The 19,568-nt window shown below is 43.8% G+C and overlaps 1 protein-coding gene across 1 annotated transcript in view; it reads right to left on the bottom strand.

Moving 5' to 3' along the window:
* Positions 1 to 19,568, bottom strand: part of LOC306643565 (uncharacterized protein) — a 78,295-nt gene that overhangs the window by 3,507 nt on the left and 55,220 nt on the right. Inside the window, exon 4 of the mRNA XM_079109799.1 lies at positions 6,031 to 6,133. Coding sequence (XP_078965925.1) covers positions 6,031 to 6,133 — 103 coding nt within the window. The remainder of the gene's footprint in view (positions 1 to 6,030; positions 6,134 to 19,568) is intronic.

Genomic DNA, 19,568 nt, shown 5'->3' with positions numbered 1-19,568 from the left:
AGTGTGGTTTTCTCAAGTTTGGTTTTGGATGTTGGAAAAGGAATGAAACCAGAGATTTCTGAGGAGATCCTCTGGCTCCATGGGTTAGAGGCCATGGATAAAAGTGCCCCAGGAAAGTCAGTTCCTTTCCCTATCTGGACCTCAGTCTCGCCTAAGGAAGGAGTGGATGACTTGGCTTCTGAGTCTCTTCTAATCTCTGACTGTGCATTTGTAAAATAAAGGGATGGAAGATGTATTCTGACTTTTTTCCAGCTCTAACTTCCTCTGATCTTAGGAATTGACTCACTTCATTCTCTTTCAAAGAAGGCAACTAAAGTCCAGAGAGATAAAGCAAGTTGCCCAAAGTCACACAACTAATCACTGACAGGGCAGGGACTGAACCTGCTAAGACAGAGTTCTAAATCATTATTCATGTTTTACCTCTATGCTGTACATATATGGGGATACATGACAAGGTGACATATTCCAAAGACTATTGTTGGACTGTGACATTTCCAAGGGCTTCCGTGCATGTTTGAAGTTCTAGGTAGACAGTCTGGGATGTGAGGCAGGAGAGGGCAAATGTGGGAAATAAGAGCTACAGAAATCATACAAAGGACCAGGTCTTCTTCTTCCTGCCCAATCTCTCCCTCACAAGAGCCCTGCTCCTCGCTTAGACCCGTGTGGCTCCAGCCAGCCAGTCAGCCAGCCTGGTTCCATGAGTAGTTTATTGCTCCCAGCTCAGGAGGGCCAGGCAGGACTGAGCACAGCTGCCATGGATCCTGGCTGACTTAGCCTAGAGCCATGGCTACTCCCTCCACATTTGGACTCTCAGCTGATCACCATGAATGTCGTTAATCCTAGAAACAACACTGTCAAACTGGCTACTTTGGGGCACTTCCTCAGCTTCCTGTTTTCATCCCCTGCATATCTCCCCTCCCCACCCCGCTATTCCCCTCATTACCAACCCAGGTACTAGGTACTGAGCCAGGGGCACTCTACTACTGAGCTAGCCCCCAGCCCTTGCTTCTATTTTATTCTGAGACAGGACCTCGCCAAGTTGCACAGACTGGCCTTGAAATTATGATCCTCCTGCCACAAGCTTCCCAAGTTCCTGGAATTACAGGTGTGTGCCACTGTGCCCGGCTTCTATCAGCTCTTCTTTACTGAGGCTCTTTCCCAGGATCCATGAGGGTGAATGTCCTGGACGGCTGCTCCTGTAAGTCTCCCTACTTTGGTCAAATTCCCAGGCCTTCTGATCACCTCCCTGCACCCCCCAAACAGTTTACACCTTCCTGGTCACTGGCTCAAAAGAATGCCAAAATTATGATTCCTCTTCCCTCTTTTCTACCCATGCTGACAACAGCATCTCTATAAGTACTTAAACTTTGATTGACTTCTCCATGGAAACACAGATTACAGATCAATCCATGCCATTGACTCAGTGTGCAGAGGTGGTGTGTGTGAGCAACAGGGAGAGCACACACACACACAAAGGCTGGGATGTGGGCATTATCACCAACGGATCTACTGCTGTATGGAGGGGGAGTATTGGGTATCTTCAAATTCCTGTTTTCAGAGTCACATTTTCAGAAATGTCACTCCAAGTCATTCAGATTACATTAGCACCCTTTTCACCCACAGTGGTGGGTAGGTCATGCCAGTTCTCCTTCCACCCCCAGGAGTTCCTTCCAAGGTGCTGGACACCTGCCTGGCCACCATAGTCAGCCCTGGCACCATGGTGAGGTAAGGATCCAGCTCAGCTCCAGGTCTGGATCCCATGGGTGAAGGGGCTGGAGTGAGTCATCCCTCACCATCTCACTGGGTGGGAGGAGGCTGGGAGGCAGTGGTGGGAGGGAAGCTGCAGAGGCAGAGGGGCATGGTGGCATGGCTGCTGTTGCTGTTCTTGGGGACGGAGGCTTTACACTATAGAGCCATGAGAGGTACAAGAAGGCTCCACAGCCCTGGGTTTCAACTCAGTCACACAGCAGAATCCTGGGGAAGGTTTTAAATAAGGTGAATGGCTGAATACACCTCAGTGAAATTCCAGATGTAGACCAAGAATATGCATCTGAAAACAGCTCCCTGATGATTCAGTTCTATACATTGCGCTAAGGGACAGTAATATGCCCTGACTTTAGAGCCTTCTGAGATGACACAATAAGCACACAATATCACCAAAGAAGCACTCCTGCCAAAAATGACTGATCTGAATCCCACTGTGAGAAAGCAACCTGACAAAATCCATGGTGGGACACTCTACAGTACAACTGGCCTGGACTTTTCCAGAAAGTCAGTATTATTTTTAAAAAGTCAAGGATTTTAGGCTGATCAAATGACACTAAAAAGACGTAATGCTCAGACTTACACATCAAATATAGAAAATATTTTGGAGATTATCTGAATATAAAATGTAGACTAGATATTATTAATTGCTATTTTTCCTAGTTGTGACGATGACATGTGACTATGTAAAATGATACTCGCAAAATGACTGCTAAAAAGCTGGAGATGGTGGCTCACGCCTGTAATCCCAGGGGCCCTGGAGGCTGAGGAAGGAAGATAGCAAGTTCAAGGCCAGCCTGGATGATTTAATGAGAACCTATCTCAAAATTAAACAATAAAATAAAAAGGGCTGGAGATGAAGCACAATGGTAAAGTGCTACTGGGTTCAACCAAAAAAAGAAAGAAAGAAAGAAAGAAAGAAAGAAAGAAAAAGACTGCTAAATTGCTAAATATTCAAGAGTGAAGTGTTAGGATTCCCATTGCTTTCTTTCAAATGGTTCAGCATAAAAGAAATGTAGGGCTGGGGAGATAGCTCAGTGGGTAGAGTGCTTGCCTTGCAAGCACAAGGCCCTGGGTTCGATCCCCAGCACCGCAAAAAAAAAAAAAAAAAAAAAAATGTAGAAAGCAGGAAATGGGGCAAAATGATAACAACTAGTAAATCTAGGAAAGGCTAAGTGGGAATTCATTCCACCATTCTTTAAAAATTTCTATGTTAACATTTTATTTATTTATTTATTTGGTACCAGGGAGTGAACCCAGGGGTGCTAAACCACGGAGCCACATCCTCAGCCCTTTTTCATTTTGAGACAGGGATTCACTAAGTTGCTGCTGAAGCAGGCTTGGAATTTACAATCCTTCTGCCTCAGCCTCCTGAGCCACTAGGATCATAGGTGTGTGCTACTGTGCCCCACCCAGCTGTATGGCTGCACACCTCAAAGTCACCTCCCTTCCCACCTCTTCTCTGACCCAACCCTCCCAGACCTGAAATCCTGGAGTTCCTAGAACAGTGGGGTCTCAGACCAGTGCACACAGGCCTGGAGAGCTGGTTACAGTACAGAGCTTTTGATACAGTAGATCTGGGATAGGGCCCCAGAGCTTGTACTTCTAACAAACACCAGGTGCTGCTGCTGCTGGTCAAGGACCACACTTTGAGAACCACTGCCCTAGAGGTTAGAGGTCAAAAGCACCTACCCATAGGTGTGCTAGGGCCTCCAACCCTCAAAGCCAAGATGCTTGATCTTTTCCAGGAAAATTCTTTGCAATGAGGCCATAATGCCCACCAGGGGGCAGCAGACACTCATGAAAAGAAATTTTCCTACCAAGAAAGGAATTGGATCCACAAGGGACCCTTACTGAGGTCTTTAAAACAACAGGGATCAGGGCATAATTCTTTCTTTTTGGTTAGTGGTTCATGGATGTCAAACTTTCCCATGTACCTTCTCACCTGAAGTCTTCAACAGTCCTGGCGCAATAGAACATTAACATCTCTGTGTGACAGTTAAGAATATGAGGCCCAGAAAGGTTGTCCAAGACCAGAGAGGGCTGGCAATTCATGAGATCAGGAACTGGAGCAGGCTGTCTGACTTCAGCAGGTTCAGGTCCTTTTCCCTCCTGCTAACCTACCATCATCGCAACCGTGATTTCTCCAGCATTCACTAACCATGAATTGTTGTCCTCGTTTCATCCACAGGACAACCTATGAGACATATTCTCAATTATCCCCACTCTACAGATAAGGAAAGTGAGGAGAGGAAGTAAAAAAAAAAACTTGCACAATTACTAAGTCAAGAAACTAGAGTTTGGGCTGGGGATATAGCTCAGTTGGTAGAGCACTTGCCTCCCATGCACAAGACCAAGACCCTGGGTTCAATCCCCAGCACACCAAAAAAAAAAAAAAAAAAAAAAAAAAAAAGAAACTAGGGTTTGACCTCGAGTCTGTTTGACTCAAGCCACTGATACCTACTGCTTTCCCTTGGTCACTTGTCATAAGCAGCAATTGCTGTAGGTCCCATACTGTGTCAGCCACTGGCCATGCAAAGTCTAGTCATCAAGCAGTGACCAGCCTAGGAAAACCCAAGATGACGATGCCCTACCACATGCCACAGGAAGCCCTCCAGGGTGAGTACTATTGTCGCCATTTTACAAGGCAATACAGCCTTGAGAGTTTGCTTAACTTGCCTAAGACCACAGTAAATAAGGGATGATCAGGGATTCACATTTGGGTCATGTGCTACATCTGCTGCTTCCTTATATGTCTCAGCCAAAATATTGGAAATAGAAAGGATCCCAAAATATGAGGGACATTCATTGCAATGGTCATCCCGCAGATCTCTAAGGCCTCGAGTCCTGAGACTCCTGCCAGGAGTTCACTATAGAACTCCCCCTCCCGCTTCCTACTGCCAAGTCAGTCTTTCATTTCCTAGAATGACCCAGAAAAATTAAGTCAGATCATTTTGCATACGGAGGCCCTTTGATGAACAGCTGCTGTTGGAAGACAAAGAGGCTTCCCTGTGACCCTCACTTGTCTGCACACCTCTACCACCAGATTAAGGGCGGTGCCTGACACAGCACGGAGGCATGTAGGTGCTTCAAATTTGGGCTTTGGTGTCCCCTGCCCAAGCAAGGTTCGCTTTCGACGAAGTTCCTTTAGTTTTTCCAGCAGATTCTAGTCATCACGCTGCTTCCTGATCTTCATGGCTGACACTTCTTATGGAGCACCCTTGGGGATGCTCTGATTCTCTGTCCTTAATACACAGTGGAATAACATGCATCTCTTCTGTGTTGCTCCTAAAGCAAACTCACAAGCCTGCTACCAGGGCAGCAGCATGGTGTGTTGAAAAGAATACTGGATTTAGAAATCTGACTTCAAAAAACTGGGTAAAAGTCCACTTTTAGTACCCACAAACAGGGAGCTGGGATAAAACTCTTAATTTCTCTGGGCTGGGCATAATTTTCCTGTTATTTTACCTTGGGAATGATAGTTCCAGGGTCATCTAACAAAAACCCTGGGTTATAGTGAGGTTAAACAGAGGACAGGTTGAACCATCTGAATATCTGAAGTCCAAAATGCTCCAAAATCTAAAACTTTTTGAGTGCCAAAATGGTGCCACAAGTGGAAAATTCATGAAACTGGTCATAGTTAAAATGTGGGTACACTAAAAATATTGTATAAGATAACCTCCAGGCTTTGTGTATAAGGTGTATATGAAACACAGGTGAATTTTGTGTTTAGATCCCCAAGATGCCTCATCATATATGTGCAAATATTCTAAAATTTGAAACACTTCTGGTCCAAAGCATTTGGATCAGGGATGCAATATACCATAGAATTCACTTTTTCTAAAGTTCTTTATGATAAGCATGAATGTTGACAGCAGAAATTGTATCATTTGGTAGAGTTTTTCATGATGCAGATATAATACTATGATAACTGCAAAGAGCTTTGTGGTGACATCCTTTACATTCTACCTAGTTACAGGAGTGGGGGTAGCATGTTAACTCTAAGTAGGATTTCCTATTAGTGAGATATGTTGGAGATATAGAACCAGAAAATAGGTTCTGGTTGTTCCATCAGTCAGTAAAGGAGGTTCCTGGGATTATTTCAAATACTTCTTTAATTTCATGCCACTGAGTTTACACCGGGTGGGGTGGGGTAGAGGGCAAGAAGATTCCAAAAACTGTGGAAGAGGAGAAACAGCTTGAAGCTACTGAGAGAATAATTCAACTCCTGCTCTTGGGCAGGGAAATTTTAACAAAAATACACACAGAAGTTAAGGATCTGGAAACAGACTCCTTCTATGTCACGAAATCTTCTGGAAAGTCCTCCAACAAACCCAGTTTGAAGATCTCTAAGATGCTGCTCTGGGGCCTGTTATAAGAGGTTCAGATCAGAGAGAAGTCAGTTAATCATCCCAGCACAGTCGTCCACATTCCTGCCTACCCCCATGTCTGTTCCCAAGGTGTTCCCTGCCCTTGGATACACCTGCCCAGTTCACAAAGTCTCCCTCTAACCTCCTGGTCCTTGACCTCAAAGCCCCCTGAACACTCCATCTTTCACAAAGCAACTTAGGTCTCTTTCTATCCTTCCTTCCCTGGTGAAATCATACTCTGCTGTACCCCGTAGACACTTTGACCATAATATGTGTAATACTTTCTTGATTTTGTTTATACATCTGTTCCCCATTTTTGGAATTAGAGTTTTATTCCTTTCTGTATCCTCAATTCCGGAAACATTGTAGAAGTGCATTAAATGTTGGTTGAACTAATGAACCTGAGGCCCACTTGTTGTTTCTCTATTAATGACAACCTCTTGTATCAATCCTGCCAACCTTCCCTTCACCCAGGCCTGACATAATGGAACCAAAATCTGGCCATAGCGTGACCTGGCTACAGAGCTTTCCACCCCATCAGGATGTCATTTGCAAGCTCAGGCACTGACAGCTATTCTCATGCTGGCTGTTCATTAGGATCGCCTAGAGAGCTTTTTGGAAATGGTGATATCCAAGCCTCAGCCTAGACCACTAAATCAAAAACTCAAGAGGCTGGAACCTGGGCATCAGCATTATGAAATCTCCCCTGGTGTTTCTAATGGGCCACCAGGGCTGAGAACTGCTGTCTTAGCAGAAAGGAGCTTTGGGTTTGCAGTGCCTGGAGACGGGAGGAATTCTCAGTCCAACCTCAAATTTGTTTCCTAATCTTCCCTCCAGGTGTGGGCTCCAAACCTTTTCCTCCAAGCTATATGCACATCACCCTGGAAGTCAGCCCAGCATTCAAGCCCACCCAAGATACCATATGTCTAAATATTTAAAAGTTATAAATTAAGTTTAAACTGTCAAATATAGTATGTCCTTTCCTCCTTACTTGACAAATCTAATTTTCGTAACATCGAGATGGAAAAATATGTGCAAAAGAAAAGCATTGTAGGGTTTTTTATGACTAAAAGTTAGTAAAATAAGACAACCGATTGAGAACTGATTGGTTGCATGGGTCTGGTTTGCATGTCTTAGGAGGGTAGTATAATAAAGGTATGTCATCATTAATTCATTATTATAAATTTGTTCTATAAAATGTATATTTCTTGTCCCTTATTTTAGAAAATCACTAATTATGTTGCTATAATCAAAAATTTTCAGTCATGCCAGAATCAATCATTTCAGTTTACAGAAACACTCAGCTAAGCCAATAGCCATTGGAATTATCCATAAAACTCTTAAAGCAAATACTTAGATTGCAAATAACAATTTTACAAACAAATCGTGAACATCATAATGGGATCATATATGGTAAATTAGTGTTTTCACTAAAACACATTTAATTTTATTGTAGAGATTACATAGAAAATGTTAGCCTCTCAACACAATATCTAGATGACACACTATTTCATAGATAAAATTTATTTCATAAATTCTTCTTTAAGATTTCTCTGACCTGGATTACAGTAAAGAAAACCAAAAATAGCAATATGTTCATGTTTGTTCATATTTCTTTTCAATCAAGAAAACTCCTTAATCTAGAATGGCCAGGAGACGGTCTATGGAAATCAGTTTCCAGATGGTACAAATATAAACCTTCTCCTTTAGAGTCATGCAAATGTTTTTGTTTTCCTGTTCAACTTTCCCTGTATTTTACTACAATTTAACTTTTGTGGCATACTTACCATGTAACTTTTTTCTGCTTGGACTAACAATTTTTCTTAAATTTTATTTATGTGTTTAAAATATATTTACAAGTCAAATAAAGTACTTCACTGTCTTGCTTTTATTTCTGTAAAATTTAATTAATATTAGTTTTAGAAACAGTTCAGAATTCAAAATTAATTTCACTTTCTGCCAAAGTCCAAGATTCGCTCTTTATTTGAGGATCTTCTATTGTTTTTCTTTGCTAATGTCTTGCATATCTTGTCTAATTAAATCTAATTGCTTTAAGGGCATTTTCATTGGAATTCCCCTTGTTTGTACCCAGAGTGTCCCTGAGGTCAGATCTGGAATGTGTTTCATCAAGATGCTCCGCCTTTGGAGAGATAGGGGCTACAGCAGTCATCTCTGAACTTTTGCAAGGAACACTAGCCACACAGCTGAAGCTCTGCACTTCCTGGTTAGCATTCAAACAACAGTTCAAAGAAGGCCTCTCTACTTCCAGCCAAAGTTCTGGATCGTATATCTTTTTAACAATCATGAGCCTCATTATTATGAACTTGCCTGCGATGAACTTTTAAATCAAAATGGCAAAATTTAAAGCTGTATCTTCAGTTAAGACAAAAACTGTATTTTCATAACAGGTATAAAAATAAAATACTTTTTAATTTCAAAGTTCCTGTTTTCTTCTTCTAATAGTTTAGCAGTATTATAAATGTGAGTCGTTTCATATCATTCGATTCTGCTACCATCTAGTTGAACTGAGTAGTTATTACTTTGTTAAATGTAATGTATCTTGTGATTTTATTAATATTCTCTTTTCAATTTTCCATCCTCAATAAAGATTAGGGTTTAGTCTCTTCTAAGAGTGATCATTTTAGCAGCAAATTTTTCAATCATTTATTCAAAACTCAGAAAGCTCTTCATTGCTTTTCTATAAAGAGCCTATTACTACTGAAAAGCATCATTCTTTTTGGCAAAATAGTATTTTTATTTTAAGAATATTACTCCAATATTCTGCCAGGTGCAGTGGCTAAGCCTATAATCTCAGTAGCTCTGGAGGCTGAGGCAGGAGGATTGCAAGTTCAAGGCCAGCCTTAGCAACATAACGAGGCCCTAAGCAATTTAGTAAGAATATGTCTCAAAACTTAAAAAAAATAGGACGGGAATGTGGCTCAGTAGTTTAACACCCCTGGATTCAATCCCTGGTAACTAAAAAAAAAAAAGAAAGAAAAGAAAAGAAAGAAAAGAAAAGAAAGAAAGAAAGAAAGAAAGAAAGAAAGAAAGAAAGAAAGAAAGAAAGAAAGAAAGAAAGAGAAAGAAAGAAATCAATTTTTTTTGATTGGTGTTCACTTATGTTTGATGACTCCTATTAACTGTTTCCTGCTTATTCACCATTCACCTTTTTTTATATATAAAACAATTGCCTGTGTGCTTTTCTACCTACAAGTGAATTTCCTTTCTGGCCCTAAATATTTGCTCCAGTTAAACCTGGTCTTCAAGATGGGTGACAGTTAATACAGAATTCACAAAACGTTTTGCCTTTGAACTTAAAAACAGCTTTCTACAATTTCTTCCTCCCACTGAAGGAATTCTGGTGTAAAATGAAATATTAAATGTTCTGCCATGTTTAACTAAGAATCATAATCATTTGTTTGGACAAGACTGCTTTAAGGAAACATTGTCCTGCTATAAGAAAGACAAGCTGAGCCATTTTCCAGAATCAGTCTCCAACAAGCACAGCAAAGACCCCAGGTTTTCATTTCAGTTTCTTCTCCCATTGGGCTAATTTCAGGAATGGAATTTTTTTGTCTCCCAGGCAGGCATTTGCCTCTGTGGTTTCTGAGTTGTGAATTTGACAGGAATCATTCCCTTTTACACTCTCATTGTTTTGATCATTAATTAAATCTTCATTAAGCAAATTATTTGCAAAGTACTGAATAAAAATTTTATGTGGGATAGTCCAAAAAAAGCCTACTCACTTCTATTATTCTCCAATTTTATGATTTCTCTCGCTGATGATTTTCTGTTTCTTTTCAGTTTCTGAGGTTTACTTTCCTATTTTATTTTTGTATTACAATCTCGATTGGTATATAGCCTCAACAATAAAAAGGATTAACATGAAATGTAATTTTATTCCAAATTTATGTACTTTGAATATATTTCATCAAAACTGAAAAAAATAAAATTATTTTCACATATCTATTAACTTTAACTTTATTTTTAATTATTCAAAATTATCCACTAAAATGAAAAGAGGTAAAGCAGTGTGGAGATTCCTTAGAAAACTTGGAATGGACCTACCATTTGACCCAGCTATCCCACTCCTCGGCCTATACCCAAAGGACTTAAAATCAGCACACTACAGAGATACAGCCACGTCAATGTTCATAGCGGCTCAATTCACAATAGCCAGACTGTGGAACCAACCTAGATGCCCTTCAATTGATGAATGGATAAAGAAACTGTGGTATATATATACAATGGAATATTACTCAGCTATAAAGAATAATAAAATTATGGCATTTGCAGGCAAATGGATGAAATTGGAGAATATCATGTTAAGTGAGATAAGCCAATCTCAAAAATCCAAAAGAGGAATGATCTCACTGATAAGCAGATGATGACACTTAATGGAGGGTGGGAGTGGGACAAGAATGGAGGAAGGAGGGACTGTATAGAGGGAAAAGAGAGGTGGGAGGGGTGTGGGGGAAGGAAAAAAGTAATGGAATGAATCAAACATCATTACTCTATGTAAATTTATGAATATGCAAATGGTATGCTGTTACTCCACGTACAAACAGAAACAACATGTATCCCATTTGTTTACAATAAAAATAAATTTTTAAAAAATTAAAAAAAATAAATTTAAAAAATAAAAATAAAAAAAATAAAAAGAGGAATGTGAACAATAGGGAGTATAAAACTTAAAGTAATAGATACATTAATTTGCTGAAAATTTAATTTGACCGCATTTAACATTTTCACAAAAATAAAGCATGCTTTGTTTTTAAATTGCAACAGAGCATTTCAATCCTAGCACCCAGAGCCTATCTGATCGCCCAGTAATGTAAAGAATGGGTACTTGGCCGCACACATAGTATCTAGATGCTCATGTATGCAAATATAAGAGTGACATCAGTTGTTTGGAGTTGTTAATGTTCCTGGCCACTGGATGCAATCAGAGCAAACATTGCGCTGATTCCTGAGTGCCTCTAGCACCAGGAATCAGAAGTTGGAGAGCAGCAAGAAAATGAGTGCTTAGCACTTCTGGGAAACACTTGGTAAAAATCTATAGCATTTATGCTGAGACGAATGTTCGCGTAAGTCCGCTGAGCTTTTGTTTTGTGTTTTGTTTTTATTTTCCTCTGCCTAAGTGGTTCTGCCACCAACAGAGGCCCTGTGCTTCAAATCAGTGTCCTTCCCTGATACCTGCATCTACACCGCTCACAAGCCTTCCTCCCATCAGAACACAGCTACATGTCAAGGACGTGACACTTGGAACAAAGGGAGAAGACTTTGCTAGAGCCTGAACGATATTAGAAAGTAAAAGTTTGAGTTTTCAGATCACAAGAACCTTTGCTAAGAGACACACTGAGTGACATCCTCTGCATGGTAGTGACGTACAAAGTGCGGGGGGGGGGGGGGGGGGCGGGCTCTAGAGCCCTCCTACCCTGGCCTCTGGTCCTGCCTTCTAGATGGGAAAAGCACTTCCTGATAAGAAAGGCACTTTTCTTGTCCCAGAAAGACAAGAAGGGCCCTACCCTTCCTCACCCAGCCACAGCATTCTTTAAGACACACGCTTTGGGGGTGACTGTGGGTCCACCTGAGATCCCCGCGGTCCTCGACCTGAGTCTCTCCATCCTGTACACTTTGCCTGAAGAATGACATCGTTCCAGATGATGTCGCTATACCAAGGTTCTGCTCTGGCACTTCTGCCTCATGAAACCAGACCAAGCAACGCTCACAGACTAACACACGACAGGCTAATGATTTGACGACTCTTCAAGCCCAGGTTTCGTTGTCATTTTTGTGGTTGTTTTAGTAGCTAGAAGCAGAATAACAGAAGGATTAAGAACTGGAACGTTGGCATCCCACTACCTGGTTTGGCATTCCAGTTCTGACTCTTGAAGTCAGTTTATTCTTCTCTTTTAATGCTCAATTTTCTCCTCTATAAAATGGAACTAATAACTTGCCACATAGCATTGCTGTGGATCAGATAAACAAGGACATACTTAAAGCCCCTGGTACTTAGTAAGCACACCATAGCTATTTGCTTTAGTGTTGGTTCAACATTCGGTTAGATGTTTAGGAAAAATTTCATTCTACACTATTAAAAATAGTATACCTCTTTCTTGACTTAGGACATGATATTTATCACAGATAAATTTCCAAACCAAATTACTGGGAAAAGAGGAGAACAAAATAAATGGTTTTAAATCAACACAATAAAGTATAACAATTATAACAAGCAAACGAATTAGGTCAACTTGTCTCAGAGTCATAGCAACTGTAAAAACTCAGCATCAAGCAACTGTCAGCAGATGGACTCAGGGTTAGTGGGGTAACCTCTAAACACGCCATCAAACAGACCTCCACATTTGGATGTATAGGAACCTAAGTTAATGGGCAGTCCATTTCCAGTGTGACCTACCAATGCCTGGTTGTCCCCTTTTGAATGGTGCTGAAGCAGGCCCAGACTGCCAGCCCCTCACAATGCCTAAGAACTGGTTTCTCTCACAGACCCTGCTCTGCATACAATTGCCCATGATTAGGGGTTTGCCTGGATCACATCAGCACCCTCTAAGAGCCCCCAGCACCTTCGTGTTCTGCTTCTGGGGCCTGTTCCTAAATCCCAGTGTCTCTTGCCTCCAATTTAGGTTTGGTTTGGTTGGCTCTTGTGTTCTCCAGACCTACTTTGAAGCCTCTGAAAATATATCTTTATAGGTCTGCAATATCAAAATACCTCAAATGTACAGTCACACTCAAACTGGCTTCCAAGAAGAGGGAACCAGGTTCCCTCTGCCAGCCACGAGCCTCAGTCTGGGGTCTGTCTCCACAGGACACCAAAGAGGTCGGTCTCATCCATTTAGTGAAACAAAAACCACACAAACCAATTGTTTGGCATCATGTGGACCAAGGACAAATAAACTGGAAAATAAATGGTGGCCAGAAGAAAGAAAAGTCGCACATTTGTGTAAACCTTGAATCCCATCCAGGCCCAGCATCTTTGAGAAACAGCAGGAGCATTAAAAACTGGACTGTGCCTGACCAGTTTGCCCCATAGAGGTTCTGAAGCAGCAACCAAAGCTCCCTCTTCAATGTGGGAAGACGCCATCATGGGAAGAAGATTCTCTCTGCGTGATCCCTTAGAAAGTAATTGTCAATTTCTTTGTCTTTGTCCTGGACTTAGAGCTTCTCAGGGGACCTTTTGTTTATTTTATGATGAAAGTACACTGAGGAAAGACTTGTTCTCTAAAATGTTAATATGCAAATGCTGGACAGTCAAAAGCATTCTCTCTAACAACTTTTTCTCCAACTTTGTTGCATTACAGAAAAGAACCCTAATTCACAAGGTCTTATTATACATCAGTGGCCTTTGTCTGTCTTTCTCTTTCCCCTTGTCTGTTTCCCCAACTTGGTGTTACATATTGCTCCTCCAAATGACAGTCATACTTGAAAAAAAATTTTTTTTCACATTGTTTCTTTCAAAACGAATTCACTACCTTTCTCCTTATTTAAGAATTCCACTGTGGGCTAGGGATATAGCTCAGCGGTAAACCACTTGCATAGTGTATGTGAGGCCCTGGGTTCAAATCCCAGCACAGTCAAAAATAAAAAGAGTACTCCTCATCAACATTTCTTACTGAATTGTCGTTCTGGTGCAGAGTTTCTTAAAATAGTCACCATGTTCCAAGAGAAAATTTTATCCCTGCTTATGAATTTACCTTCCTCTCAATTTATTCTTCCCATATTTCATTCCCAGGATTTTGAACAAGGGACATAACTTTCTGATGACAGCCTTTCTTTAAAAACAAAAAATAACTATCTAGTTTGAGTTTTGTCTTCTAAATCTGCACATTCTGAACCCAATCAGCAGCCCTCCAGTAGTACAGAACATGCTCCCCTGGCCCCCTCTTTTTTGGGGGGGGATACTAGGGATTGACCTAGGGGCGCTTAACCACTGAGCCACATCCTCAGCTTTTTTATTTTTTCTTTTTCTTTTTCTTTTTTTTGTATTTTAGTTGGACAGGGGCTCACTGAGGTATTTAGGGCCTTGCTAAGTTGCTGAGGCTGGCTTTGAACTTAAAATTCTCCTGTCTCAGCCTCCTGGGTCCCTGGGATTACAGGCATGTGCCACCACACCTCGCTTCCCCTCACCCTTTTTGAGTGTTTCTTTCATAAACAACATCTTTCCAAAGATGCAAATAATATTCCTACAATGTTTAAATCTACCGCCATGGAGCTGGAAGAAATTCCTGGTCACATGAGCACATAGCACGGGCCTCAGACTTCTCTTGTCCACAGAGGTCCAACTCCAGATGGTCTCTGAAGTTCTCTGCTGCTCAAACTTCCTTTTCTCCTCACTCTCACAGGGAAAAGCCATAGGAATCTGGCTGCTGGTGGGAAGAAAAGGAGACCAGAGAAATCGTTCAACTTGGAGAGGGACATGGAAAGGTAGCAAAAAGGAAGCTGTCCCAGATCCAGGTAAGAAAGAGGTCTGACCCAGGGTGGCACCAGCTGGGGAAAGGAGCTGCTCCCCTTCCTCTCCTCACACCACAAGCACCAGCACATGCGCCCACGTCCCAAACACGTGTGCCTACATACCTGTACACTCGCCATAAGCACCTTGCAAAGAGCAGGCCATGACTTCTATTTCCTATTGGGCCTGGGCTTGGGAGCTGCTAAGGAGCTGGGGGTTGGGGTGGCCAGGGAATAAGGAAACAGAAAGGGGCTTTGTGTGAGGTTCCTTGGATCCCACCAAGTGTGTCTTTAGTCCTGGGTGGTTTTCTGTTGTGCATGGGCAAGAGGAGCTGGGTTGAGGTCTGGGGATAGAGGCCTCAAGGAGGCCAAGTATAAGCTCCTGGGGAGGCAGAAACCAAGAAGGAGAGGCAGGAGGTGTGGGAGAGCAGGATGGTGGAGAGTCAAGAGCAGTGATTATGCCTGGGACACAGCGGGTCAGAAGAATCTGTTGGTTTCTGCTCTGGACTGCATCACCACTTACCAAAACTCATCCCTGGAATTGGCTGGCCATGCAGCTGTAGGGCCAGGGTGCAGGGTACAGGTAGAGACTCAGCTCTAAGCTCTATGCACAGTGCCAAAAAATCAGCTCATCCCAGCTGGGCAGCGGGAACCTGCCCTCTGCAAACATCCCACAAATGGCCACAGACATCCCACAAATGACCATTTCAATTCAGGCTTTTTAACACGTGGGCTCTCAAACCTTATGTCATTCTCCACCCATCAATTTCTAAATGTAAATCACATTTGGGCATTTTATAGAAGGTCAAGATATTTTGCCACCTACAGCGGCGACAGGCAGTTTTCTTCCCTTCTCTTCCTTTTGAAATGATATCCAAACCCCAGTGGTTCCGTCGCCTGGGAGAAGGCTGTACCACACCAACATCTGTAAGCAATTAATTTTCCAAATGGGAGATGGTCACCACAGACGCAGAACCTTTCCAAATAAACATTAGAAAAATATCACCCGGCAAAAATAAAGGCCTAGGATCTAAGTCAGTCCCTGGTACAAAGTGATAGGTCCAGTTTGCACTGATCAAAGCTGCATCCTTGCCAGCCCGCCATGCAACAGCAAGAGAAGTAGAGCTACAGAACTCCAATGAAGAAGAGAAGCTTCCCAGGGTATCCCAGCTCCCACAGAGTGGGGCAGTGGAGGCCTGGGACAGGAAGTAAGTGCCTATCTGTCAGGACTAGAGCTCAGGCCCAGAGCTTTCTGCTCCAGTTTAAGGACATTTTAACATTTTGGACATTTTAACATTTTGTCTTTTAGGAAAATAGGTGCCTCTGACATTAAACTATTGCCTTTAACCCCTCCTTGAGGCCCCTTTGGGGTAATAGGGGGACTCACAAACTGGATCTCCTAAGTGTGGGTGCTGCCTCTCACCCACACCCCTCACCAGTCCTGCAGCTGGATGGCAAGTAATGAGAAACCATGACATTAGAGAGGCCAAGGCTGGACAAGGCTGGACAAGGCTGAAGGAAGCCCAGGATATGGAGCTCCACTTGGGCAGCTACTTCTTATCTACTCTCTGATATGAGGTGGCCAAGCTTGAGGATCCCATCCTCAAAGGCTAACAAAAGCCAGGTCACTGTGACTAATATGAGTCCTGGAGAACAGGGAGCAGGGCAGGCAGGACATGGCACTGTGTCCACATCCTACCACCACTCCTCTCCTGCCCCAGCCATGAATGTGGAGCCTTTGACCTGGGAGGAAAGCAAGGCACGTGGTCTATCCCCCAAATAGCCTCTGGTTCAAAACAGGCATCTATCGTTGTTTAGGCTAGAAGTGGAATAGAGGAAATTTCAGGGACAAATTATACTTTGAGAGGAATTTATTGCTCCGGCCAGGTGAACCCTGCACTGTGCTAATGGGTGATGCTTTATCAACTGTTAACACCTTATTGTTAGTTTATCCCTCTCTTTCTTCCCAGCAGGATGATTTTCTGCAGCGATGCTCCAAAAGACAAAAGCTGAGTACTGCCAGGAAAAAAAAAAAGAGGGGGGAGGAATAGATAGATAACAAGGGTATAAGGAAAAAATTCTGGGCAACAAGAGTGGCAGTTCGGGGAAAAGGAGGGTCCCCACATGGGGAAGAAGGGGCATCTTGGAAAGAGAACTGGGAAAGCCATGGAATTAGAGTGGTGGTGGAAATCGCAGGTATGGGTACCACCAGGGGGCGCTGCTGCACCATCCGCAGTCCCAGGAGTTGGTGGCTAAGAGGGGTGGAAGACTTCCCACCCCTTCCCCAATCCCAAACTCTTTCTTAAGGCTTTAAGATATCCCTTCCTGGCTCTCTGCTAGTAGTATCAAAGAGTTTTAGAGATTCTCGCACCTGTGAGCCTTTTCCTGACAGTGGGCAACACAGCCTGGGCAGGCAGCCACAGGGATGATGGAGGCACTGGGTGGAGAGTGAAGAGGCCCCTAGAATCGCCCCCCAAATTCTGCTCCCAAAGCATGAGACCAGGCACCATAGAGGTGGGAACAGGAAGGCCTCTGTTGCAGGTTGCAGATGGGGTGAGCTAAGGCAGAGGCCCAGGCTGGCCACAGAGTCCTCTTCCCATACTCTAAAGCTCCGGTTCCCAGCACATTCAGGAGGGAAGTGCTGCCCCTGGCTCTCCTTATCAAACAGCAAACTGAAAAGATAAACCAGAGTGCCAGGGTTCATGGAGGGACACCCTACAGCCAGCAGTGGCTCAGACTTGCTCTTAAAAGCCTCCAATCTGAGCCTGGGGTTTGTGCGTTCCTCCGGCCATTCACAGCAAGCTCTGGTCCCCCATGTCTGAGGCTCAGCACCTGTTGTCTAGGATCAGTGCCGACTCGCCTGTGCACAGACACCCTGACAAATCCTATACCCGCCTTTTCTTCTCCATTTTCAGTCCTGCTGCTCAGACACCAAAAGCCCCTATCACTGCAACCTTACCCATATTGCTGTCTCCAAGACAGCAGGTATTGGTTACAGTTCAAATCAATCGATAGGTCCTGCAAGGATTTCAGGGAGACCTGCGCCTCCCAAGTCCTGATCACATCACAGAATGGATCTACTACCAACTCAGAGATTCTTTCAAAAGACATGCATCGGTCTGCTCTTGCTTTTCGAGGGGCCTGAAAGAGGCAGGCTTAAGGAACCTACTATGTTCGCACTGTGTGTGAATGGCTCCAGTTTGAGCCTCACTCCCGTGAGGGCACTGAGCTGTGCGAGGCAAGCTCAGTTATGGTGTCTGCAGGTAACCATGGGGAGTCCAGTCCCCTCACCCTCAGAGCAGAACCGGGCATGGGGTAGGACCCTGAGCTGCCCACCCTGAGCAGGGCTCCACCCAGCAGTCCAGGGGAAGGCTGCAGCATCCCAGAGGCCCCCCAGTCTTGGATGGAGGCTGGAGGAAGGGGAACAGAGTCTGGGATACTGGACAAGTCTATAGTTGGATGATGGATTTGAGAACCACTGCAGCCACCATTGGGGATGGGGGCAAATAGGAAATTCTGGAAGCCAGACTGCCTCTGACACACCCAGTTGTCATTTGGAGCTGAGCAAAGGAGACTGGAGAGCAGGAAGAAGGCACCCAGGAGCCCGTGAGTCGTGCCTGAGCCTCTGGATCCCACATCTAAGGAACACGACTTAACATCAGCTTTGACTGGTGTTGCCACCATGGCCTCTGAGGTTTCACCGAGGCACGATTGCTGCTGATTGAAAACATGAGACCTAACTCCAGCCCCTCCTCCCTCCAGTCTCAGGCTGAGGCTCCACATCTATTTCCTGCCTTGGCCAGAACTGGCTCTGGATTGGGATAGGCACACCCAGTGCCTCCAGCTGGGAAGCTCAAAGGTGGGTAAAGGCAAGGCAGAGGAGCATCCCAGGGCAGTGACACACAGAAGAGCCGAGGCCTGGTCCTGCCCACTGCAGGGCCTCCCAGACCCCAGGCGCATGCCAAGGAAGGGGGTGGAGGTCACTAGCATAAGTCCATCTTGTGGCTGTCATGCTGAAGAAGCTGTGCAAAGACCACCACCTGCCCTGCCACCAGCCATCCTTTCCAGGCCAGTCCTGAGGATGGTCAGCCCTGTGGTGCTCACAGAAAGTCAAAGGAACATGTGGTGTTGTTGTTAGAAGGATCCTAGTGGATGTCAGGTTTAACCGAAGACCTTCACAGGCTCCAAGAGTTTAAGAATCCCACAGAGCAAGGTCAACGTCTGCAGCTCCTGACTCCCGAGGTCTAATTGAGTGCTCCTTCTCTGACACCAGCACTTTCCAAAAAGAAAGAAGCAGCTCTGGTCAAAACCTAGACATCAGTTTCAATCCTGGTGCAGTGGCACACACCTGTCAACCCAACGACTCAGGAGGTTGAGGCGGAAGGATCACAAGTTCAGGTCAGCCCAGACAACTTAGCGAGACTGTCTCGCAATAGAAAGTAAAAAGGGCTGAAGTAGTTTGGTGTTAAAGTGCCCCTGGGTTCAGTCCCCAGTACTGCAAATAAATGAATAAACCTCAAAACTATAGTAGCCAGTGCATTTCTTTGCAAATAAACACGACAACACACCATTTTATTGAGCATAACCCTGAGGTCCATGCTTGAGGGAACCACTGGGACCTTTTCTGTTTCCTCTTCAGTTTTCTCACCTTGAGAAATAAAGCTGCATCCCTTCCCCAGAGGGCTGCCAGGAGGATGTCATAATAAGTCATGTGCATACGCAGCGACCTCTCCTATCCTGAAATCACCACTCCGACTCATAATCAAGAACAAGGAACACTGGTCCCCAACAGCCAGTATAGACCTCACAAAATCCACGTTCCAAAGTTCATGCCCGGAGCTCACTGAAGGGTCCCCTCACACTCATTCTGATTTTTTTTTTTTTTTGGGGGGGGGGGAATACCAGAAATTTAACTCAGGAGCACTCAACCATAGAACCACGTCCCCCGCCCTATTTTGTATTTTGTTT

The sequence above is a fragment of the Sciurus vulgaris genome (genome assembly GCF_902686455.1).
Source record: "Sciurus vulgaris genome assembly, chromosome: 14".
In the NCBI taxonomy this organism is placed as follows: Eukaryota; Metazoa; Chordata; class Mammalia; order Rodentia; family Sciuridae; genus Sciurus; species Sciurus vulgaris.
Note: the sequence above shows the minus strand (reverse complement) of the source record. Positions and strands in the feature narration are given on the sequence as shown.